This window comes from Electrophorus electricus, chromosome 15 (assembly GCF_013358815.1).
Source record: "Electrophorus electricus isolate fEleEle1 chromosome 15, fEleEle1.pri, whole genome shotgun sequence".
In the NCBI taxonomy this organism is placed as follows: domain Eukaryota; kingdom Metazoa; phylum Chordata; class Actinopteri; order Gymnotiformes; family Gymnotidae; genus Electrophorus; species Electrophorus electricus.
The window spans coordinates 457501-482500 of NC_049549.1; the positions used below are offsets into that span (position 1 = coordinate 457501).

Genomic DNA, 25000 nt, shown 5'->3' on the forward strand with positions numbered 1-25000 from the left:
GTTGGCATCCCCGCGCTCCGTTGGAATCGGTGCGGCGGGTGAGCGCCTCTCCCCGCGGCTGGCCTTCCGGCTCCTTCTCCCTCTGCACAGCCCATTAGCGCGGCCGCTCCCGAGACTCCCACCACATTCTAGCGCTTTCCGCAAATAAATCAACGCTAACAGCTAAATTACCAGAGGAGGGAGGCCTCATTTGTAATCCTGCATTATCTTTCTGCTGCTGCATTTTATTCGGAACGATTTACCCCTGAGCGCATGTGAGCGTGTGTGTGTGTGTGTGTTTGTGTAACCTCATACCCATTCCCAAGAAAGGCACAGACAGAACTCGAGCTATGTGCTCACACCAAGCCCTCTGCCCAAAACCAATCCAAAATAATCTGAGATACATTTCAGCTTGGCACGCTGGTCTTTCACCAAAGGCACACTTGACTGCAAAGTGCTGTGGTGATCTGACGAGGTATCGGCGCTGACATGTTTAGCATCGGTGTAGAGATGGCATAAAACATACGCAAAGCAAGAATCCACACCCTTCGTAACCGGAGCTGAGGCTGAACTAGACTTTTTTTTGGGGGGGGGGCTTCAAAGCACAATAGTGACTTTGTTTTCTGAGGTCTTAGACGGCCCGAGTGTGAAATCCTCCCTCGGTGTTTACTGTGGCCTGCCACTGTGTTAGCGGTGAAGAAATATGAGCGCGCCATGATGTGCTGTTGAGGGGAGGGCAGACACAACGGCGGTTTACGATGTGTTCTGATGCTTCTAAAACTTTTGTGAAAGTATGAAAAGAAAGAAGGCTCCGTACGCCCTGAACTAAATATTGCAGAATGGATGAAAACGCTCGACAAGACAGAAATATCGGACTTTGATACTAATCACAACATAAGGCTTTTCATTAGCGGTTATACAGAATAAATACCAACCCAAAGTTGGAGTTTGAGAAGAACAGTTTAACAAATTTGACCACTTTTAATGCGTGCCCCCTCCACCTCGGACAAGCTCGGAGTCACCCGAGTCTCCTGGAATCTCGGCAGGTGTTAGCGATAAGCTGCTTTTACCAGGGCTGTGCTCCAGCTGAGGAACGGAAACCCAAACAGCTCCTGACACGCAGCGTGGCACTGTCGCTCACGATGGCCGGCCGTCAGCACAGACCCAGTTTGATGTTCATTTTATTATTTATTGGGTTTGGCTTTTATTCCTGTGCCCCCTCTGGGCTTGTCTGTCACTCTGCTCTCTGGTTCAGTCCCCAGGCTGCTGTCATCGCAAACACGTTACTTCAGGTGCTGGAGTGGCCCTGTGGGGTTCCGTCCAGAACCCTATAGCACCCCCCCCACACACCCCCACACCCACCCACACACCCACCCACACCCACACATGCTTCCTCCCCTCCTCCGCACCCCCCCCCCTTTTTTTGATTAATGGGGGCTTGCCCTCCACTTCCTGTTCAGCCCCCACGCCACGCAGTCCGAGCGTGAGTGGGACATAGGGCTTCCTGTTTACTGTCAGCGAGCATTGTTTTTACTGAAGGTGTCAGCACATTTCACACGCTGTTCCGAGCATTAATGTGTTTATTAGCCTACGAGACGTCACGTGTTGTTATAAAAGTTTAGAACATGTTAGTGACCTGTATAGTCCCTCAGAAATGAACAACCTCTGCAGGCTGAGTGTTGAGAGGATGGTGTTAAGAGGGCGGAGCTCTCACCGTGGACGGTGAGGGTAGCTGTAGCCTCTGCTTTGCCCATCATGTTCTCAGCCAGGCAGGTGTAGGAGCCAGCGTCCGCCGAGCCGAGTCTCTTCAACTTAAGGGTGTGGTCCCCACGGATCTCGAACCTGAGCACAGACGCGCACACACAGACACACATACATACATACAAACACACACACGCACACACACATGCACGCACACGCATACACACACACACACACACACACACATTCAGATACACGTACACACACGCATAAAGTTCAAGGTGAGGTAATATGAGATTTGTAAATGCATGAATTTATTTTCTTGATAAACTCTGTGAACGCAAACAACCACTTAAGGATGTCAAGCCTGGATGTAATCTGCCTCTCTCACACACACACACACACACACACGCGCACACGCAGGATCGTACCTGCCCTTGGGCAGCTCTCCGTCTTCTTTCCTCCAGCGGACGGTGGGTACAGGGTCTCCCTGAGCTTCACAGCGGAACTCCACGCTCTGCTCCACCAGCACCGACTGGCTACTCGGCCTGCGCAGGAAACTGGGTCTCTCTGTACACACGCAGGCACGCATGCACGCACATAGAAACCGCGTTCTTGTCTGTACATCCTGGCCTTACAGGCTACACACTGAATCACTGGTACACTCGCTAACCTCTTCAACTTCACAATCTGAAATAACCTCTCCCCTACTGCACTGAGAAGTTCTAACACTCGCCCCGGCGTCTCCCACGCGCCCATCTGACCTCCTACTCCTCCACTTCATCTCCGAGAGCCCAACTTGGCTAATCCTAATGAAAGCCTCCAGAACAGACTCCAGAACTGACTTCTAGCAACTGTCATTTCCAATACTGCTGAGTATGAATGCTGGATCTTGCAAACGTCTCTGCTTTCGTGATAAGGCGCGAGAGTGTGTGTGTGTGTGTGTGTGTATGGCCATCGCAGCACGGTGCCTGTGTCTTTAAGAGGGTCACTGACACTCTTCGCCTGTCATGGAGACGAGCAAGTAAACTCACAACATCTGGTCCACTTCTTGCACTCCTCTGCATATAAACAAACTGTGGTATCCGTGTGTGTGTGTGTGTGTGTGTGTGTGTGTGTGAGACCGTGAAAGAACAGGGAGAGACAGAGAGAGAAGTAGACAGTGACAGCTTGTGTGCATGCACGTGCGTACTTGTGCAGGTTTGTCCAAACTCATGTCTGTACAATAATGTGCGTGTGTGTTTAAAGCAGAAATCAGATCCCACACTGTCTGGACTAAAGTCGGCCCCCAGCACCCTCCAGTTTGAGGTGCCCCTCTCTGCAGTTTGTATTTAGAGCTTCCAAAACAGTGTCAGATGCTGGGAACACCAGAGACCGGAGAGGTCCAGATCAGAGAAGAGGAATCAGTTGTTTAGTCTTCAGAGCCATGTTTGTTTGTTTGTGTCTTTGCTAGTTTGTTTGGTCATAGAGCAGTGAAAAGTATTTTACATAAAATTTCTCATTAGACTTTTGGTTAAGTTTCTTAAAAATCTCAAATTGTTGGTTTTTAGGTTTTTTTTTACTGGCATAATTTAAAAACCAAAATTGCATTTGAGATGTTTGTGGACTAATGTTAAATGCAGGCTTTGGTGAGGGAGAAAGTTGTGTAAGCTGTGGACTGGCGGCGCTGTCCTCTCAGGCCTTCCGTACCGAGCACGGTGAGTTCGGCGATCTCGCTCTCGCGCTCGCCCATCATGTTGGTGCCCACACACACGTACTTCCCCGCGTCACTCTTCCTCGCGTTGGTGATCATCAGCTTCCCTCCTCGGATCTGTGCGAGGAGGAGAGGGGGTTACCGTAGGAACAGCGCAGGAGGAGAGGGAGTTACCGTAGGAACAGCGCAGGAGGAGAGGGAGTTACCGTAGGAACAGGGCAGGAGGAGAGGGAGTTACCGTAGGAACAGGGCAGGAGGAGAGGGAGTTACCGTAGGAACAGCGCAGGAGGAGAGGGAGTTACCGTAGGAACAGCGCAGGAGGAGAGGGAGTTACCGTAGGAACAGGGCAGGAGGAGAGGGAGTTACCGTAGGAACAGCGCAGGAGGAGAGGGAGTTACCGTAGGAACAGGGCAGGAGGAGAGGGAGTTACCGTAGGAACAGGGCAGGAGGAGAGGGAGTTACCGTAGGAACAGCGCAGGAGGAGAGGGAGTTACCGTAGGAACAGGGCAGGAGGAGAGGGAGTTACCGTAGGAACAGGGCAGGAGGAGAGGGAGTTACCGTAGGAACAGGGCAGGAGAGCAAAACCCTTCAGAACATGTTCTTTTACATCATTACATCATTTGCCTGTTCTCAACCTGTGTGTGTGTGTGTGTGTGTGTGTGTGTGTGTGTGTGTGTGTGTGTGTGTGTGTGTGTGTGTGCGTCCAAGCATGCATACGTGTGTATACGGGTGAACTTGTATATTCCCACAGATCTGATTACAGGACAGGGGACTCTTCTTTGTTCTGAGGCACTCATAAGGGCATAGCAGGGGCCTAGTTTACCTGAGTGAAGCTATACACACACACACACACACACACACACACACACACACACACACCTTGAAACTGATTCCTGCATTATGGGGACCACACGGAGAGAGCAAATGAGGGGGACAAGACAGACAGCCTCTCTGTTGCCTCCATGCCTCCACGGGTCAACATGTGGCTTCAGTTTCACCTCCGCCATGATCCATCTGATTGGGCCCGTTCAGAAATCTACCCACCACGACTAAAATGACCCTGCCCAGGGCCGCTTCTGAGGGTAGGAATGACAGAGCCCTGATATCCAAGTTATCCGTTCTATATAAGGAAATCCTTAACCCAGGTCCCTTACAATCTCTATATGTTTAGAATTTGCATTTTTTAAATCAAACATACATAAAACTAGCATGCATTAAAGCTATCACAAAAAGTAGGATTAGTAATATCTGAAATTAATATATGAGATATTATATATATATATATATATAAGTAATATATGAAATTAAAGAACTGGAAAACTGGAAAATTGCTAACCGGAAACTGAACTGCTAAACGTGTAATCGTTTAAGGTTGTAGCTCGGGAGTGCAGAGTGCTGCTAGTTCTGAGAGAATTTCAGAAATCCTCTCTGTCTCTGTAGGAGCTGGAACTTCTAAGCTCCCAAAACATCTAAAGGAAGCAGATGCCCAAGCTAGATTCCAACGTCACTGGACGTATTCAGAGCGCTTTGCCAGCCAGACGTGTACGGTGCTCCTTCCTGAGCTGCCGTTCAATATTAATGGGGGGAAGGAGGCTCTAAGCAAAAGAAGAATGGAGAGAAGAGGATGTGGGGGTAGGTGGGGTGGGGTGGGGGTATTTAAGGAACCCCACGGAGCTGGAGAGGGTTTGAAGTGTCATTATGTTACTGTTTGTTTGAGCGAGAGCCCAGTGGCTGGAATAGCATGCAGCTCACAGAGCAGATAAGGTCACGGCAGTAGCGAAGGAGTGGTGTGGGGGTAGAGAGACACACAAAGATGGAGACAGCAAGTGCAATAAAAGAGGGAGTGACGCAGATGGAGCTGGGGACCGCTCAGACACACGCGTGCCAGTCTGCAGCTCGTTGTCCGTGAGCCGAGGCAAAGCGCCAGTACGGGAAGTGTGATTCATTCTGAAGAGTGGTCATTTTCGAGTAGGCTATCAAAATGACAGAATGCAATCTTTTGTTCCAACAGTGAACAAGTGTGTGTGTGTGTGTGTGTGTATGCATTCATGTGTTCCTGCATAAGACCACTGAATATATACATCACCCCAGACTCCTCCAAAATATGGAGAACCAGAACAGCATCTTTCATTTAGTCAAGACTGGATACCCTCCAACCCATAACCCTCCAGCGCCCAAATTACCCCCCCCCCCCCCCCCCCCCCCCCCCCCGGGACACCCACTAGAGTACTGGCATTAGAACAGATAACTTTATCCCTGCCCCTTGTCTGCTGTCGTTTGGTCAGGCTGATAACACAGACACACTGAAACACTTGGTAAGGTGCTCTGCCGCACTCTGCCAGCTGACCCACCACACACACACACACACACACACACACACACACACACACGTGCTTCCAAGGCTACAGAACCAGGGCTGCCAGGGGCACTATCGCAAACGCCTCCAGAACCAAACTGGATAGGGAATTTTTTAACGGTGTCCTAGAACTCTTAAAGGTTCAGGGACTGACCCGCAAACTTCACGGTGAGAAAGCGCCGCGCACGCCTGAGCGCTACTACAGCTCCCAGAGTGCTTAGTTCCTAACGTATCCAAATCTGAGCCACGTGTGGATCTCACCGGCGCGCTACAGCTACGTTCGCACTGGATTCCCGAGTACGACGGTTTCAGCGATGGTTTTCACGCCCGTCAGGTTGCCTCTTGGCACACAGCGCACGACAGCCTGCCCTTCTGGATCTCTCCTGTGGCACCCCGTCACACCAGCCGCGCTGAGCGAGGAGGGCAGCTGTGTGTGTGTGTGTGTGTGTGTGTGTGTGTGATGCCAGCAGCGTCCACGTGGTTTAGTGGACTCTTCTATCAGCTGCCATTCTAGAACACAATAAAGCACAAATGTCCCTAAAGCCCTTTTCGGCACATTTCGGCACGTCTCTCCGATAGAAATGGCCGTGCCTTAACCTGCCAGTGTCACGTTAACAGCACGTACGCCGCACTGAGGGAACGTTCGTCTTTTAACGCTGCAGCTGTTCCCCTTGTTAAGAAGCCTCTGCGGTTACGATGAGTGACTGTATGTAAGCGTGCACATGCACATTAGTGCAGGCACGAGGGAAATGATGTCAAAGTGCTTACGCGAGTCAAAATAATGAAACAGAACTGGCACGGACTCCTCAACATCAATCTAGAGCGCGTTGTGTACAAAGTCCCTTGTTGTGTGATGAAACTCACAAATCCAACCAGTGCATTATTTTTCTTTACTTTCTGAAAACCACACTCATACACACGCATTACTGCCCCTTCCACACACACACGAACAAACGTACACACGCGGCACTCCCTCACCAACACACATACACACACAGAGACCGGTCGACCCAGTTTACCTGTACCGAAAATCATTAGAGGAAGTTGTGCAAACTGTAATGGGCTAATCCTGATGTGGTGGCCCTCCAGGAACGCTGCGCTGGCTCCAGACCCATTTCGCTAACCGCTGCGAGCTGAGCTCGGACCTTCACTCACACTGGCACGAGGCCTGATTAAGGATAACAAGGCCCAAAGCACCGCTTCCTTAATCCCGTGTAAATAACAAAAGGAGCCGTCAGAGCTGAGCTGGTCTCCTCCAGTTCCCCTCCCTTGAATAATGCAGAGAGAAGGAGACAGATTCCACGAGTCTGCTCTTCACGTGCTTAATTTAAACAAGCTAATTGGAAGCCCATGTTTTAAAAAAAAAACAAAAAAACCCAAAAAACACTATTTAATCAGCAGAGCAACTTTTCGGCCCTCAACGTGCTGCCGGGACCGGCTTTCATTTTTACTTCGAGCTCCTGAAGGCCAGCAGACGTGTGGATTTAATTCGTCGCGACAGGGTCAGCCACACCGCCACTTAAACACTCAGGCGCAGGGCGTTAATCGATGTCCCTCCGCTTGAAAATTGCACCCGGCCTAAACGCTCCACATTTATTTAATGAAAGTTACTTTGCAATCCAGGGTGCTTTTTTAATTTTACAGTAGTCTGAAAAGGACTGGTAGCTCACAGAAAGATTCCTCAGTTCTTATTTGGATAGCAGGCACTGGAGGCCTGGTTTGCTGTGGTCTCAGACGGAGATTTGGACAGGAAGGAGAATTCAAACCATTATATTAGAATTCACATACATAAAAACACACACACACACACACACACATACACACACACACACACACACACACACACACACGCTGCAGACTCACCGTTATCCGTTCGTCTCGGTCATCCACACCGACACCATCTTTCTTCCAGGAGATGGTGGGCTCGGGATGCCCGCGGGGCGGCTGGCACTCCATCACCGCTGGTTCTCCTGCTGCCACTATCACGTCGCTGGGATTCTGCCTGAAGTCGTCGCGCAGGACTGGCGAGACAGACAGAGACAGCCAACTACTTTTAGACATCGCCACACGGCTCCTGCGCTTCACAGCGCACTCGCTTTCCTTATTTTTGCTTTTTTTAAGTAGAGCGGCTGTTCCCCGGTTAACCCGCAACATAAGCCGCACTCAAACCAACAGAGATAAACTCTTGGCACCAGCACGTGTGAATCAGATTCCAGCACGAACGGCAAACACTGTTCACAACTACACCAGGCTGGAAAGCCAGATAAACTTGCGTTGGCATATTGCAACATAATTAACAACTTTCTCTGTCTGGACGTGTTGGTTTAAGGGGCAGTATATAAGCGTAACATTCACATACTTAACGCCTTATTTTTAACGAAGTATAAGGCACATTATTAAGTAACAATCGCGAATGGTTCGGTATCTATCAGAAATTATTCAGTAACTGCTGCCAATTGAACATAAAAACTAACGAAACTAAAGCAAACATCGTGCAGTTACTAGACTGACGGATGAGTCTGGATGCCTTGGTAAGTCGTTCGAGCGTAAGGAGTTAACTCTTGGGCATGGATAATATTTGCTCTCCTTCCAACTGAACTGATTCTTGTCTGAGCAAAAGCGCACCACTGAGGCAGGGCCCCTCGTTGAGAAGAGACAGCGTTCTCCTGCAGGTGCAACCACCTCTGTTCCCGCTCAGGCAGAACGCAGGTTTGTATTTGCGCGTCTTTTTAAAAAAAAGAGAGAGAACGAAGACGTTTACAAAATCTTCCCCTCATCATTTTAGCTGACTGCTCCTCACACTCCCCTGGACCGGCTCCCGTCTCCGTGACGATCCTCCGCCTCAGATCAAAGCGGTGCTTTCGCTAAGTAACCTGAACTCCTGACTCCTTACAAATTCCTTCAAGCCCTTAAAGCGCTTAATTGGCCGTAACAGCCCACCGTCTGCCGCCTGGAACGGCTTCCATGCCGTATCTTTAAGCCAAGGACGGCATGCGAAGCCCAATAAAATGGAACTCATTCAGAGAGACGGAAACAAACCCACCTGCTCCCTTTATCACTCTCTCTCACTCCTACCTGACGCTGTTCTAGAGTGACCTTAAAAGCCACTTCAATTACTTTTTTTAATCGCTATTGTTATGATAGCTTTAACTATATCTTTCGCGTACATAACCTCTGTGCGTCGGCTTGCAGCTTCGCCCATTTGTAATATTGTCTCGCCTGCTTTTCCCGGAGACTAGTCAGACCGTTCATCTCGGCAGGCCCGTGCGACTCTGTGGTTCTGTTTTTAGACGGGGAACATGGACAGGCCACAGCACACAGGCTCTTCTATGTCTGGAGGCAGCAAACAGATGAGGAATGTGGAGCAGACAACTCACAAGCACCAGCACCACGACTCCGGACGTCAGGCCAGGGCGGAGGCGCCCAGAACTGGAAGGCCGGGCTCTCCAAAGTGCACCCCCCACCCCCGTTTGGGTGCCCGGGTGGGCCACCGTCTGCACTCTGGGACGTGTCTCCGGTGCGAGGGCAACCCAAGATGGTGGGCTGAGATGAGCTGGTTCTAACCGCTCCGTGGGGTGGGGTCTCGCCACCACGCCCGCGGATCTCTTTTCAGAAGCGTTCATCCAGCAACCCTCTTCTCCAGAGAGAACGAGGGACCGTGGAGGAGAGAGGGCGGTTAAAGTTCTCAGATGCTCTAAATAACCTGAAAAGCCAGCACTTGTTAGCCAGGTGTGTGTGGGACGCGTGTCACTGCCTTTATAATGTAACCGGTATGTCTGTGCCTTAATAGTTTTGCAGATGTTAAATACACCAGAAAACATGAATGAATGTGTCTGTGTGCATATACAGCGAGAGAGATGTAGAGGTAAAAGTACACAAGGTTTCAACAGAAACGCAACAGTAACGGTTCAACATGAACACGCCTGTCACCCCTGCTCACAGGATGCACAAATGCGCCTACGCTCACGGCGGCGCTCTTCACAGGAAGGAGGAGGTACGCGGACGTCGGCCTGCTGCTTCCCAACTACCCGTGCAGTAGCCCCAGTTCTCCCGAGAGCTCCTTCGGCAAAATTGAAAACAGATGCCGAACTGTCACATCACAATGAGATTGGCTCTGTTGCGCCTCCGCCATTAATGAAAACGGAGGCTGGATGCCGCACGCAGGCTGGGCTGCCCAATCAAAATGAACTCTGCGGAAATGAAAATGAGTTGCTAGGACGGGAGGGATTTGCTTGAAAACGCATCCAAACCCAAATCCGATGCTCGTACACACACACCTGATAGCTTTGGGGTCTGGGTCTCTTGCCTTTGGGCAGCGCAAAGGGTCTGAAGGAAGAGGCGAGACCAACGAAAATAACGGGTCACAGATCATATTGCAACACCAGCACGTGTTAGCACAAACCATTTAAACCATTAAAGACACTGGACTGGAAAGCTGGAACTCGGCTCAGGATGGTGTTGCCTCGCAAATCCCTTTGGCTCCAGACACGTTTGTCTGTGTCCAGCCAAGTAGGCAAAAAGTGATGACCAAGATTAAGGCACCGAGATGAAGAGTACAATAACAGGTCTGGAGGAACAAAATAAATTGTTAGAATTATGAAGGTAAACGATCCCAGATGTGATCCCTGATGCATTTTCTCCCACAGTTGTTCAAGCCAAGATCCTTTGGATCTTCCTGCACGTAGTGACAGCTAAGTGCAGCACAACGGTCAGGAGGCCGGCACCCTGTTTGTGTTTCTCTCCTCGCTGACGGGTAATGAACCGCCTTTGGGATAATCGGAGCTAAAAACGCAGTTCAGCCGTCAGTCGGAATATTCAGAATGACAACAGTCCAAGGCATGCTGAAATGACTTTTATCACCCTTCATCCCAAAAATCGAAGTCTTTGCATTCGTATAGGCCTGTGTTCCCAACGTTTTGTGTCTCTACGCACCCCCTTTCCTCCGTCCCTCCGTGAGCCCATTCCGGGCCCACTCCACACTGTTCCCAATTGCTCTGCTCCTTGGAAGGCCGCTGGGACTGCACAGCTCAGCCCTTCCGTCGTTAGGGCATGGAGGGACCGGGATATATACCTGTCTGTGAGGCCAGCAGTGTGGAACAATGGGAACAAGTCATTAGCAGCGGAGTGTGAGGCAGAATGGACGGATCAGGGCTGAGCGTGCTTCAAGGCATGCACGCGATGTTTTCTCTCTCTCTCTCTCTCTCTCTCTCTCTCTTTCTTTGTCTTTCTGATGCTCCTTTTCTTGCTGAGGTTACACACCACTGCAAAGAGACGCCTTTAGCCATGGTGTATTAACTTCGGTCTGTATGCTCACGGAGCAGCCTAAGATAGCATGTGATGGGCATGTGTGAGTGTGTGTGTGTGTGTGGTGTGGTGTGTGTGTGTGTGTGTGTGTTTCTCTGCAGAGCAGCATACAGAGTACAGCACTCTCAGTGGTAAAAATACAGGAAAAATACACAAGGCAACCTGGTGATCTGATCATCTCAGCTCCTTGGCTTAAGATGAGTGTGTGTGTGCGTGTGTGTGTGTGTGTAATGGGGAATCCATTCACTGGCAATTTGATCATGTCAGCTCCTCATCTTAAGATGAGTGTGTGCGCGTGTGTGTGTGCGTGTGTGTGTAATGGGGAATCCATCCACTGGCAATTTGATCATGTCAGCTCCTCATCTTAAGATGAGTGTGTGTGTGTGTGTGTGTGCCAGCACTACCTGCTCTGTTTAGGCGCTCATGCACAGTGTGTTTACTTTCACAGAGTTGCGATATGGGCTAATGTTTAGACCAGCTCCAGGTGCCTACTGTTGTCGTTGCCCTCTAGCTATGTTCTGTGATCCTGATCTGCATTAGTCAGCAGACAGTCAGCAGACGCCCGAGCCCCAGGCAGCGTTTTGCTGCGTTGTGGCAGGACGTGAGGACTGTGAAGATGCAGGACAAGAAGGACAGAGATGTTCCTCCAAACACACAAGGCCCCCCAACTAAAAACATTCATAACAGTCTTTCAAACCCCTCTAGAGTTACTATTTTAAGGGAAAGATTTTCATTGCTTGTAAATTCTCCAGCACGTGGTGAGCTATAAAAATAGAAGTGTACATGTATTATGAGTTTAATGTTATACATTTAAAAAAAAACAAACAAACAAACAAACAAAAAACCCAGTTACAAATGGTTGTGGTTTAACGGGACAACATTTGGAGTGCAAAAACATGGAGCACCTCACGTGTACAGCCTGGGCCCACACACATCCCATCCAGTCCCATAAGCTAATTTTAAAAGCAATGTTCTACATACCAGTGCATGCAGGCCACACCTGGCTGCTTTAGGGAGCACATTTCAGTTCTGAAATCCCCTTCTGGTCTAAACATCGTCACTCCCCATGTGAAGTCACTCACTGTCAACCCAGCACGGGCTGACAGCCGACCACGAGACCCATCTCTTAATATGCTGTATCATGTTGCAACAGCACAGCCCTGTCTGAAAACAGTGGTTGATTATCGTCGTGAAATGAACTCATCCGAGTGGAGTAGATGGCTACCTTTCGGATCATCTCGCTGTGTGTTCTCAACTTCCCCAGCTCATCACACCCACCAAAGCGATCGCGAGTCTGTCATTCCGCGTAACATCCAGGATGGTTTGCGCCCCCTTGACGTAAAGCATCGCCCCGATGGATTCAGAACACTGCTGTGAAGCGCGTGAAGTGATAGCTGCTTTTCCGCCGTCATGCGACGCATATCGTAGCACCGCCCAGCCCTAGCGAGGAAGCCTGCAGGGGGCGCTAGCGGCAATGGACAGAATGATGAAAGGGAAGGAAGCCACATGGCAAATCAACGCGTGTCCGGCCCTGCAGACCGAGGGGCCAAAGATCGAGAACACGGACGAGACATCAGAAACACGACAAAGAGGAGCAGAGGAACGCGGCCGGTCTTGGACGGAGTGCGGCATGAGTACAGGAGACCAGCGGTGGAACTCCTGGAAGAGGAGTTGAGCTCCTCTACAGAGCGAAGCATGCAGGAAAGCCGTAAATCTCCAAAGAAGCGGTAGGGGAGGACCTGAAAAGGAAACAGCACCTGACAGCGTATTCTAGAACCGGTGCAGACAGAGGCCCCATTCACGACTCCTCTCTACGTGTATTACAGCAGCCATAACTCTTAGTGTGTGTGTGTGTGTGTGTGTGTGTGTGTGTGTGTGTGTTGGGGGGGGGGGGGGGGGTTGTGTAGGTGGGTGCAGAAAGAGGCGCTAAGGGAAGAGACATAGTAATGTAACACGTTCAGGACCCAACTGTGTTCACTGCTCTCTGTGTTCCAGTGCAGGAACGTGGACAGGAGAAGGGGAGGAAGATAAGGAATCAGGGGAAGGTTGTGGAACTTGGCACCTGAAGCAGGACAGAGGAGAGGAGTGAACTAGAGGGAAAACTGGATGTCATCGTTACGACTCACTTTATTGTTTTTGTTTGTTTATTTATTTATTTATTTTAGTGCCAAGGCAAGTTAAACATGAAGTTTAGACAAACCTGTAACAAGGCTTCCTACCGTTTGGCTGCTGACAGTATGTAAGATGCTCTGTGGGAATTAATCTCAGACGAAATGAAATAATAGTGGCCTCGACAGTTTAGGTTGGTGAATAATTGACATAAACGCCCCCCCCCCAAAAAAAAAAAACAAAAAACAGTCAGACCAGGCTACTCACTGAGCAATGCTGTCCAGACTGGAGTGCTTTTAAAGTGGCCTGTCGAGAGTGTTGCAGTGTGCAGTCAAGCGTTTGACACGTTCCCACGCTGCTATGCGGCCAAAATTGCAGCTCTCCAACAAGGCCGAATGATTGCGGGAACTGGCCACTTGCACAATTCCAAACAAGCGTCGTGTCTCGGAAAAAAACGTGAAGCTACATAACAGAAATGTTATTAAAGAAACGTGGGCGTCCCATAAGCGCTAAAAAGCACGCCTACGCGGTGCAGACGAGGCGCGCCATCTCCATTGAAGGCAGTTCCTCGGGAGGCGCCGGTGGCGCGAGCGAGTGCCAGCCGTCTGAGAGCGCGCTCAGAGAGCTGACCCGGGCGGCGTGTCCGGACAAGGCAAATCCGGATAGCATCGCCCACGTAGCCCAGCCCGGCATGCCACTCTACACCTACAGAGCCTCTCCATGCCAGCCACAGGACATTAGCGTTAATCATGCATTTGATAGACGTTAGAGGCTTCTGAGCACGAAGATTGTTCCACCAATGCAACAGATGAAGAACATATGAAGGGTTCCTTTGTTCTCTAGTGAAAGGGCCTGAGAAAAGATATGCTGTGAACACCCATCAGCTGATATGACCAGTACACAAAACACTTTATTTTTTAACCAAACCGCTCGAGAGAGAGAGTGTGTGTGTTTGAGATCTTTTAAGTGACATACATCTGGAAATGTTTTCTAGCTCAGAGTTTCTATCACCTCTGCTACACACGTATACCGTTGCGCTCATTTTGCTGGTGGCCTCTTCACACTGCATGCATGTTGGAGGTCTTCCTTCAAGAGCAAACAGGAGTGCGATTCCTGCTCACGTTCCCTGTGCACGTGGACCGGAGCCTCTTCGCAAGGCAGCTTGAATTCCAGTACCCGACACCCCTGGCAAGCCAGAGCAATTCTGTTTCCGAACATCGGGTTCTTTTTAGACGCCGTACAGAAATGTCTGGTCAAAACAGACTTCCCCAGTCCTGTCAAAGTTCACGGCCAGCGTTCTTTTTAACGATTCGGCTAGCGTTTGATCAAGGAGGCAGCGCTGAAGATGTCGGTTATCAATTACTCTGAGGCGCCTGACAATTACAGGGCATGCTCACGCAGTCCCGAGTTGTGAGGAGATTACCGGAGGGCGACCGACATTTGATCCGCTTTCCCTCTCTAGGAAACCATGCGAGCGCCAATAGCCATCGGGCGTTCATCCGGGCTAATGCATGGAAGGCCGACCCTGAGCAGGACGGAAACGCAGTAGTGATACCTTGGAAGGGAACTCTCCAGCGAGCCCCCAGTAGTACTGCTGGGCTGGAGCGTGGGCTCCTCTCTTCCTATAACGCCGAGCGAGCGGCTTCGGTCACTACGGATACTCTACAGCTGGACCTCGTTGGTCGCCAATGTATCTTATAGCTCATTTGTAACTTGGAATCCACCAGTTCTGGCACCACAGTGAAAGTCAATTGCCATAATGCACCTGGCCCTGCACCCTGCGTGTGCGTCAGATTTTCATCAGTGACCTAGTTTTGACCAAAAAGTCAGTCGTTAGCTGGGTGCTTTAAATATACACCGAGTGAGTACACTTAATATTGTTTTATAGAGAAACACAGCCAAACTGATGCATCTCATTTATATATGTACATAAAATATGTCTACTGCCCTTATTTAAAATGGAACATATCAAAAAAGGGGTAAAGACAAGCTACCATCAGTCACAACATTTCTGAGCACACAGAACTGACTGGAAAAGAAGCAGTGGAATATAAAGGACTATGGATTAGGACTGCTTAATAATGCTACCAGCTCCGGGTTCTCCCTAGAATCGGCTTAGCATCTGCAATAACGGAACTTATTACTTATTACTTTACCCCCCCCCCCCCCCCCCCCACACACACACACACACACACACACACACACACAGGCAAAAACCACAGCACAATGTCTCGCAGCTGTGCGGATATGGGGAATGCTGTGGGAAGGAGTCGGAAGGAGACACAGGTGGAGGTAGAGGAGAAGGGCAGAGCGAAGAAGGCTGACGCTGTCCGAAGGGGCGTAGCGAGGAGACCGGGGGGCACCCCTGACAGCCCCATGCTTACTTCTTCATTCTGTGCATTCAGCACAGAATTACGTAAAACAATCCGCACGCCACTGCTGCTTTTTGGATTCGTAGGTAACGCTTCCCACCCTCCTGGACGAGCCGGCTGCGCAGTCGCGTGCGCACACGTCTCTACTCTCCATGTGGCGTGCGGTGGAGAGGCCGAGATTCTGGCAAAGGATCAGCCACATGGACAGGAAATGTAAGCCGGCCTGTTTTAGTGTTTGAAATCTCTGGGGAGGTACAGATGGGAGGCAGAGGACAGAAAGGAGAGAGAGAGAGAGAGAGAGAGAAACAGAGAGAGAGAGAGAGAGAAACAGAGAGAGAGAGAGAGAGAGAAGAGAGAGAGAGGGAGAAGAGCGAGAGAGAGAAAGAGAGAGAGAGAAGAGGGGAGAGAGAGAGAGAAGAGGGGAGAGAGAGAAAGAGAGAGAGAGAAGAGGGGAGAGAGAGAGAGAGAGAGAGAGAAGAGGGGAGAGAGAGAAAGAGAGAGAGAGAAGAGGGGTGAGAGAGAGAGAGAGAGAATAGGAAATGAAGAGAAAGTTTAACCATAGCATATCTTCCAGCTTTTGGTCATGGACGCTTGCATTTCAGCTCAGCACCCTGATCTCCTTACCAGGCACCAGGAGAGAGAGCAGAAAAGAGGAGTGATCGAGGCTGGAAACTGATACTGGGAGAAAAATAATAATGGCAACACGCACGCACACACACACACACACACACACACACACACACACACACACACACACCACACACACACACAGACGGAAACATGAACACTGTCTTCAGTGAGGGCAAGGCCAAGGTCATCTCAGTGCACGAGTCTTTTTCTGAACACAGAGTCATGCTTCGACATGATTTCAAGACCCAGCAAATGCCGGCCGGCTCTGACCCGCGTCAATACGAGGAAGATCTCACAGTTACCCCGCTAGCCAACACAACAGCCTCATCAACTGCAGTGGAAAAAAAAAAATGTCCCACAATTCCCAAGGCTTGTGGTCACAGCTCCGGGGCAGAACAAATGAGGAGGGTGAAGAGAGGGAGTGCAGGAGAGAGTGAGGAGAGAGCGAGGAGAGAGCGAGGAGAGAGCGAGGAGAGGTAGTACGGAGGGCGAGGAACATCAAAGAGGGCGAGAGAGGAGAGAAAGAGGGTCCGGACCGCTGATGGACCGCGACCCTCTGCGGTCCTGCTCTGATCACGGCGCCTCCTCTGCTCCGATGGCTTCCACATGCCTGCTAACTTCTCCCAGATGGGCTCGGGCAAGAGGAAACCAGCGCTGGGAGCTGTATCTTCAGGGAGCGCGACAGACAGGACCGCGTCCCGGCGCAAAGCCTCAGAGAGGCCGAGCAGACTGGCAGGAAAGCAAGACGGACAGAGGACGCTATGGCAGAGAAACGGAGGAGCACATTTATGCAGAGGAAGAAGGGGAAGGATTGGGGGAACTTTTATTTTGTCATGGGCACGGCTGACAGTAACCGCATAGTGAGGTACAGAGCAGGACGTTTGACCATCCAACTGGCTCGCGCGGAAATGGCTTCGTCTGCAGGCTAACGGGGGCGGCTGGGAAAAGGGGAGTGTCCGTGCACCCAGACGGACGTGCAACTGGGGGTCAGGCCGGATCAGAGGATCACCGCGAGATCTGGGCAACCGGAGATGAGGCGCAGACGAAATGCGGATAAACGCCACTTTCTCTCCCTCTGCTTTACGGCCCCGCGTTGCTACTGTTAACATGGGCAAAACATCCGCCCCGTGATTTACGGAACATTTGCCAGCATGGCACAGGGCAACAGCGGATGGGAGACGGTCCCGAACACGGGCAGATTCCAGAATATTCCCGAGATTTATGACACGGTCAGGGAAAATCTTGGCTCTTCCTGCTAGTGTTATGTCTTGTTTCCTCCTCAGAAATGAAGCCCGAACACAGGAGGCTCGTGGTACGTCTCACGCCAACAGGCATCAACCTCCAGTCACGATAAGTGGGGTCAGATCAGGTCAGCGATGGTTAATGTCACTTCAATACTACAAGAGCTGAAAGTGAAATGAAACATACACTCACAACCACAGATAACAGCAGAGAATTTAGTGGCCCATAGCTTGGACAGGACTGCAGAAGCCAGACAGCCATGCAGTTTGATAACAGCCTGGGTTCTGCACATTTCATGTATGGTGTTGGTGTTGTTGTGTATACGTGTACGTGCAGGTTAACGTGCTTTACTGCCCATTTGGTCTTTTTTTTCCCCTTTCTTAGCGGAATTTTACTAATGCAACATGCCGGATTAAAAACAAATGATGTTCTGATTTAGAGACGTTCTGAAAGCCCAGCGAGCCGAAATAAAGCACAGGCTCGTATTTCCTTCCTGAGGTCCGGCTGCTGTCGGGTTACAGAGCGCCGGGTACGGAGGGGCGGGGCCGAGCACCGACGGGCTTATGGGACGCCGCCTGCGTGACCCCTGACCCTGCAGGTGTCTGTGAGGATGAGCAGAGGAAATGAAGACCTCTGGAACACCCTGAGCCAAAAAAAAAAACCAAACTAAAAATTATTTCAGAAAACTCAAATGGCATCGTAAAGCTGCAGAGCAAGCATCGCTGATCACAGGTGCTGAAAAATACCACATGTGGGTCACACGTGGGGTCACAAGTGCAAGATGAATGAGTTCATGGAGCAAAAGAGAGTTAAGAGGCCACTGTGTTAACGCAGCACTGAGCCAAAGATGGCTCCTTCAGCTACAGACAGAAAGTAAACTTCTATTACACAATCATATATACAAATAAAACCTTGACCCACTGACCGCTGGCCTAATATGCTCCAGAAGGTTTTGGAAAGTTGTAGGGAGGTGAAGATCGGAGCCGTAAGTAAGAAAAGAAACAAGAATCTAAATCTAGAGCCTTCCGACTGTCCAGATTATCTTCCAGTCTGCGCACACGCACACACACGCACGCACACGCGCACACACACGCACACCTTGCAGTCAGAAGGATCACGATTACCAGTGCGATAAAAGTGCTTTCTGCGTTCCACACACTGCACAGATAAACTTACACCTCCAGCAAACGGATCTCACTAGTTTGTGTTTACGCCAGAAATCTCCCAAAAATGACAACAAATCCAGAGATAACATGAGACAGAGGAGAAGAAGCTACACTGTTTTGTGCTCCGGGAGCCGTTTATCAGAGCCAGGATGAGACGGGGCACGTCTGTGGGGTAGAAGGGAACAAAAACACTGGCCCACAGCAAAGGATGGGACAAAAGGCTTCCATGGGGGTAGCATCCCGCCAAGCTAGGGGACGACTCAGAACGCATCGGGTCATCTTTCCCATGGCAGTTCCGCGATTCCGGCCAAAACGTTCCTGAACCAAAACGGTCCCAAGCCGAAATACGAAACAAAGAAAAGGAACGGAAGACTCCATAGTGCCGAGCTCCGTGGAGCAGCATGGTGTGCCTGGGCCGGGGCCTGCCCCCACGCCTCCAGAGATCCAACAGAGGAGATAGGATCTCCTGGAGCGTCCGGAATGACGGCGCGCGGCTCTGTGCGGCCCGCTCCGCCCGGAGTGGAGAAGCACACCTGCGCGACAGAAGAGCGAACAATGCAAGATGGCCCATTGACGCAAGCCTTTGATGTGCTAACGGCCCTGGCCCTCACAAATAGTTGTCTGCCTCCCAGACGTCCTTGTGTGGTTACCTTTGTATCTCCACCTTTGTGCTTGAGAAGGCTTTTGAGTACGGTGGTGGTCGCAGGGAGGGGGGGGGGGGGGGGGTTGCTCAAGGACCCAATACAGACCCAATGACCACAAACCACATGAGACACAGGCCAGAACTTGAGTGGTCCCTCTTCAAAACTTTGTTTCTACTCAAGAGCTTTGCTCCGCAACAAGATGTACCAATCACACACGCCACCACAGCTGAAAGGTGGTGACTGAGTCTGCTTTTTTCCCCACTGGATTCTAACAATGTTACAGCTTTTCTGATAGCTGTGATGTTAGATGGGACATCGTGGTGCGTTTCTTTGTGGTGACGCTCTTTACCGCCAGCTTCTGAATGGTCAGAGTAGCTTTCTTCTCCGTACAGGGTTGAGTCGAAAATGTCCAAGATTAGGGAGCCACATATCCAATGCACACTCGGGTCACACAACACAGGCAATGTGCTCGAGGCTGGTGAGCGCAGCTGAGTTGACGTATATAAACGCGCCACTTCGGGGCCGTGCTGTTTGTGTTGGCTGGCATGTGCGGCACTCCCGAGCGCGGGTGGCAGGACGACATGACCTCACCCTGTTTGAGTTGGAGTGCAGAAGGCTCCGGAAAAAGCCCGGCTCCGCGGTGCTCGGGCCGCAAGCAGAGCTGGTTCCTGCCTCCCCTCCAAACGCAACTGAGCCGTGAAAATACAGCGCAATAGAAGGCTACGGTTTTTGATTACACGTAGTCCGTGCTCTGGGCCGGCTCGAACTGTCACCACTCCCAGATGGCTTTCTCGGGGGGCAAAAACCCAAAACGTCTTTGCCACCCGGCAGACTTCATCCCTGGAAACAGAAAACGTCACCCCTGCTGTCCACTTCTGAGTGGTTGCCGCGTCTCAGGGGGAGGGGGCAGGAGGCATGATTGACAGACGACGATGTGAAATTACATCGTAAATGGTCCAGACACCTCAGAGACAGACTGGAACTTAATTTTCTTTGCAGCTTCTACGAACTGTAACACGGCAGTCACGGTACACCGAGCTGTTCCATCCAGATCTGCATTCATGTTTTTTGTTGAATTACGCTGTTCCTTTTGTTGCATATGCTGACACCTTTTCAAACAAAGAGTTTAGTCTCACAGTCCACGGTCTGATTTCAACAAGACAAAAAAGATTACGCACTCTGCCCTGTTGACAGAAATAATCATGGCATCTCTCTAGGGCTTCACGACTGCTGACATCAGGACACGGTATATTCAGTATACGTTAAGACCACCTGCCCTCTGTCATTTCTGAAACCAAGACCGTCAAATTCCTCCCGCTGTTACAGAAACACCGGTGGAAGATCCGCGCAGGGGGCCGTCGGCACCGCGCTTCACACTTCAGTCATGCCGGAAAAGTCTAAAAGGTGTGCTAGGTCAAGAATGTCTGGGAGTTGTCATCTCCTCTAACGGCCGGGATTCTTTATGGGGTTTTAGGGTCAGGACCGTCACCCATGTCAAGCTCAAACCTGTGGCAAAAACGAAGACAGATGCTTGGAGTAGCCGGTGCAGGAGAGAAAGAAAGAAAGAGAGAGAGAGATGGAGGGAGAGAGTAGAAGACAGAGAGAGAGAAACAGAGACAGAGTGTGTGTGTGAGTGACTGTGTGTGTGTCCAGAAGCATAAAAAGCATGAAAAGTTCATTTCCTGAGCTGAGATGGTTTTTCTTTTGTACTACAGTAACAACAGAAATGGGAGAGAAGATTAAATAAGTCAGAGAGACAGATAGAGCATGACATCAGTTCACATATATCTCAGTACACACACACCTGCACACACACACACGCATGCACACACACACACACACGCACGCACGCACGCACACGCACGCACGCACGCACACGCACGCACGCGCACGCACGCACACGCACGTACACACACGCACGCACACACGCACGCACACGCACACACACACCCGCACGCACACACACTAGATATACCGAGCAAGAGCTGGATAATCAGTTCCATACTACACACCAGTACATTAACACCAGTACCAGTCCATTGGTGAAGCTTACATGACATCCTACTAAAATGCACAGACTCACACACACACACTCACACACCCACAAACACACACACTCACACCCACTCACACACACTCGCACACACACACACACACACACAGTCACACACACACACAGTCTCACACACACACACACAGTCACACACACACACACACACACACACACACACACTAGAATATACCGAGCAAGAGCTGGATAATCAGTTCCATACTATACACCAGTACATTAACACCAGTACATTAACACCAGTACCAGAGTTCTGAGAGGATTACAAAAACCAATTTAGCTAACAAATACAAACACTGACATTACCAGTAATGTCTAGAAAAATACTTCCAGACCAATAAAACCAGCCCAGTCGGTAGCCCAGACCAATAAAACCAGCCCAGTCCGGTAGCCCAGACCAATAAAACCAGCCCAGTCAGTAGCCCCAGACCAATAAAACCAGCCCAGTCGTAGCCCAGACCAATAAAACCAGCCCAGTCGGTAGCCCAGACCATAAAACCAGCCCAGTCGGTAGCCCAGACCAATAAAACCAGCCCAGTCGGTAGCCCAGACCAATAAAACCAGCCCAGTCGGTAAGCCCAGACCAATAAAACCAGCCCAGTCGGTAGCCCAGACCAATAAAACCAGCCCAGTCGGTAGCCCAGACCAATAAACCCAGCCCAGTCGTAGCCCAGACCAATAAAACCAGCCCAGTCGGTAGCCTCGCAGGGCAAACCGAACTCCAACGTTTTATAAACACCACTACAAAAGGGACGTATACGTTATTCTTCTTTCTTCACTCACTGATCCATTTGTCGCTAGCAGTCTTTATAATGACATACAAAGCCTCATCAAGCTGATGTTAAACCAGATATCGGCAGCCCTCGATAACGAGTGGCCCCGGTTGTTTTTTTTTTAAAGCCAGATTCCAATTGCATTATTCACTGTTCATTAATCTGCAGCTTTTAAGTGCATGCATGCAAAACTAAATCTGTTCCTCTGCTCGTTTAAGGATTATTTCTGGGCTTGTGTGTAAGGACTACATCTGAGTCATCGCCAGCTCATTTACCTTCCAATGAGCACCATCAACTCATTTATAACATGAAGAGAATATCTGGATATATACACACACTATGTCAATTCATATATGTGTTAGAGCATTATATCCCTCTCAATCTATTCTAAAGTGAAAATGCAGACCCATTTCCGCACCATCTGGCCACCTTCCTCCACCCCCATCTTGAGTCCTATACTCCTACCCCACTACCAAAGTGCCCCCCCGCCAGTAAAATCCAGCCCTCTTCGTGCTGAGTCTGTGTTGGGATGTTCTGCTCTCCTGTTCTTTCCATTCTAATCTGACCAAAGAAGCAGCATCTTCCCAAGAAACCGAGGTCATGACCATAGAGTTTCTCAGTGAAAGACGGAGTCATATGGAGAGAAGAGAGGCATCACAGATGCTCCTCTTGTAATGAGAGAACTTTACCGTTAGGAGTCAAACAATTTGGGTTATCAGTGTCCAGGCTCGCCGAAAGAAATTTTGTATCATTTTTGTTAATTTACTGTTACATTTGGCCTGTAAAATCAATCAATCTGTCAGTCAACAATTCCATCCATCCATCTTTTTATCTGTAGATTCTTTCTCACATACAGATGGTTCCGTTATCGGATGTAAACGCTTCCCTGCAGCCGCGGCTGAAACAAGGCAAAGCCCATCGAACGGAATGAATCCCACAGATCGGATTCTAAATCTACAGCTTCACCCCAGAGTTCTTTGGTCATTCCAACGTTAGGTAATACCCCCATGAAGGTCTGTTCCTTCCAAAGTTCTTTTTCTCATCGAGCCGCTCGTCTGCTCACAACACGGCGGTTCAAGCAGGTTCAAGCACCGTGGTCATTACCGAGCTCCGCCGGACACGGTAGACGAACTCAGTCACGTGTTCTGTAACGCACCACAGTTGTTGGATTCCCTGGGTTCACTCTCCCGTGCTCGTGGACTGCGGCACAGAGTTTGCTGTGCGTACTGCTAACCTGTCTGTTTACAGTCCGTTTTCCAGAAAACCTGCAGCTTTCACGGCTCTTTTCACATTTCCCAACTACCCCTCATCCACACTGATAACATCTGCTGGAGTCAGAGTGGAGGGGGGCATCTATACTGGCCTCAATTAAACTAATTGCTCACCCCACCCCCCACTTCACTTGCTTCCTCTTCCAGTGCAAAATAGTGAATTGAAGGAGAATATTCACATGGAAACATCAGAGAGAACCACCAGGGAAGTTATTAATCAACTCCGAGAAGACATCAAGACACGTCATGACATCAGTCGTTGGGGTGGGCTGATAAGGAATTGCTGTTAGCTGTGAAAGATGCGTGTAGACTCGACCGAACAATATCAACATTTTAAATCCTGGTTTATGAACACATGTCCTACTAAAGTGTTTGGAAGGAGCATTCACCGGCGTCAGCCGTGAACTTTGAAGGCCGTCTTGGCTGCAGATGTCCGGCTACGGGTCTGCGTCCCTGTCGTCCCTGCCAAGTATGTCCTCCGAGCCACCACTTTAAGAGCTCTGCCACTCCACCTGACGTAGCGATAACGTGGGTTTTGTTTGAGCTCCTCGATAAAAGAGACTCTGGGGTATCGGATGACCAGAGGAGGGAGGGTCCTGCGTGGACGCTAGCGGACATTAAAGAGATTCCTGTCCGGGCCCCGGCCATCCCTGGTGTCGGATCGGGAACACTATCCGCCCTCGTTTTGATTCCCTCGTTGCAGACAGATGCCAGAGTCATTGTTTCCCAGGCCGGGAACCCGACACGCCATGACTGCGGGTGTCACCGCCGGGCCTGCTTTTCCCGCTGTGTCACCCGATACCCCCTCGACTCCCTTCAGGAATGCGCTCTCCCTCTGGCCCTCCTTTTTGTTCCATGCACACACACCCACACCCACACCCCAACCACCCCGGTGTGCCGCTCTGGAGCGTCGCTGACTCCGAGTGGTCCGATAGGGAAACCGGATACTTCCGCAGTGCCAGAGCTGGTTCTGCTCAGTGTCAGGCAGAAGGCAGGAGAAGAGGACTGTCCGGGGGGACGCGGCCTTAACAACATCCACCCAGGCCTGAGATGAGACTGAAGTGGAACAGAAGCAATGAAGCAACGTTTTAGGCCACCACATACATACAGGCCCTGACGCCAGGCCCAGATCCCCCATCCTGTCATTCTTTTTCCCGTTTTTTCCATAACCATAATCCAGCTGGATATGTATAATTTGTCTATAGCAAGTTCACCCACTACTTCATTACTGAGAAAGTGGCCGTTAGAGCAGCCACATTACCATTTCAATAATTCTGACATACGTCACTGTGTTACAGCCATTTCACGTCGGTAATTGGCTCTATTAAACCAAGAGAAATCATATGTTTGTGTGCGTCTGTGTGTGCATCTGTGTGTGTGTGTGTGTGTGTGCATTTACAAGTGAACAGTGAGTTCTTAAATGTCATGTTTGACTCTATGCAAATCATGAAACATTTCTGGAAGGACTGTGAGCACTGTTGTGTTTTGCACTTTCTCCGTACACATATGCAAGACAATCGTTTAGTCTTTGTCTTCTCAAACACACACAAACACACACACACACACACACACACACACAAAATCAACTGACAGAAAATAGGGACAGTATTTAACAAACAAACTACATCGTTTTTAACCCACCAACATGAAATATTGCCTGGTTTTCCCGCGTACGAGTGGATGATTCTACAT

General features: G+C 50.1%; 1 protein-coding gene across 8 annotated transcripts in view; it reads right to left on the reverse strand.

The window, feature by feature from the left end:
• Nucleotides 1-25000, reverse strand: part of robo1 (roundabout, axon guidance receptor, homolog 1 (Drosophila)) — a 112622-nt gene that overhangs the window by 29358 nt on the left and 58264 nt on the right. For 7 of the 8 annotated variants that reach the window (XM_035534118.1, XM_035534119.1, XM_035534120.1 and 4 more), the window contains 4 exons: nucleotides 7593-7750; nucleotides 3370-3490; nucleotides 2112-2250; nucleotides 1694-1821 (listed from right to left, as the gene is read on the reverse strand). In XM_035534118.1, the coding sequence (XP_035390011.1) occupies nucleotides 1694-1821; nucleotides 2112-2250; nucleotides 3370-3490; nucleotides 7593-7750 (546 nt within the window). Of the gene's footprint in view, nucleotides 1-1693; nucleotides 1822-2111; nucleotides 2251-3369; nucleotides 3491-7592; nucleotides 7751-13409; nucleotides 13637-25000 lie in introns of those variants that run through there. The other variant, XM_035534124.1, reaches the window with a different exon arrangement.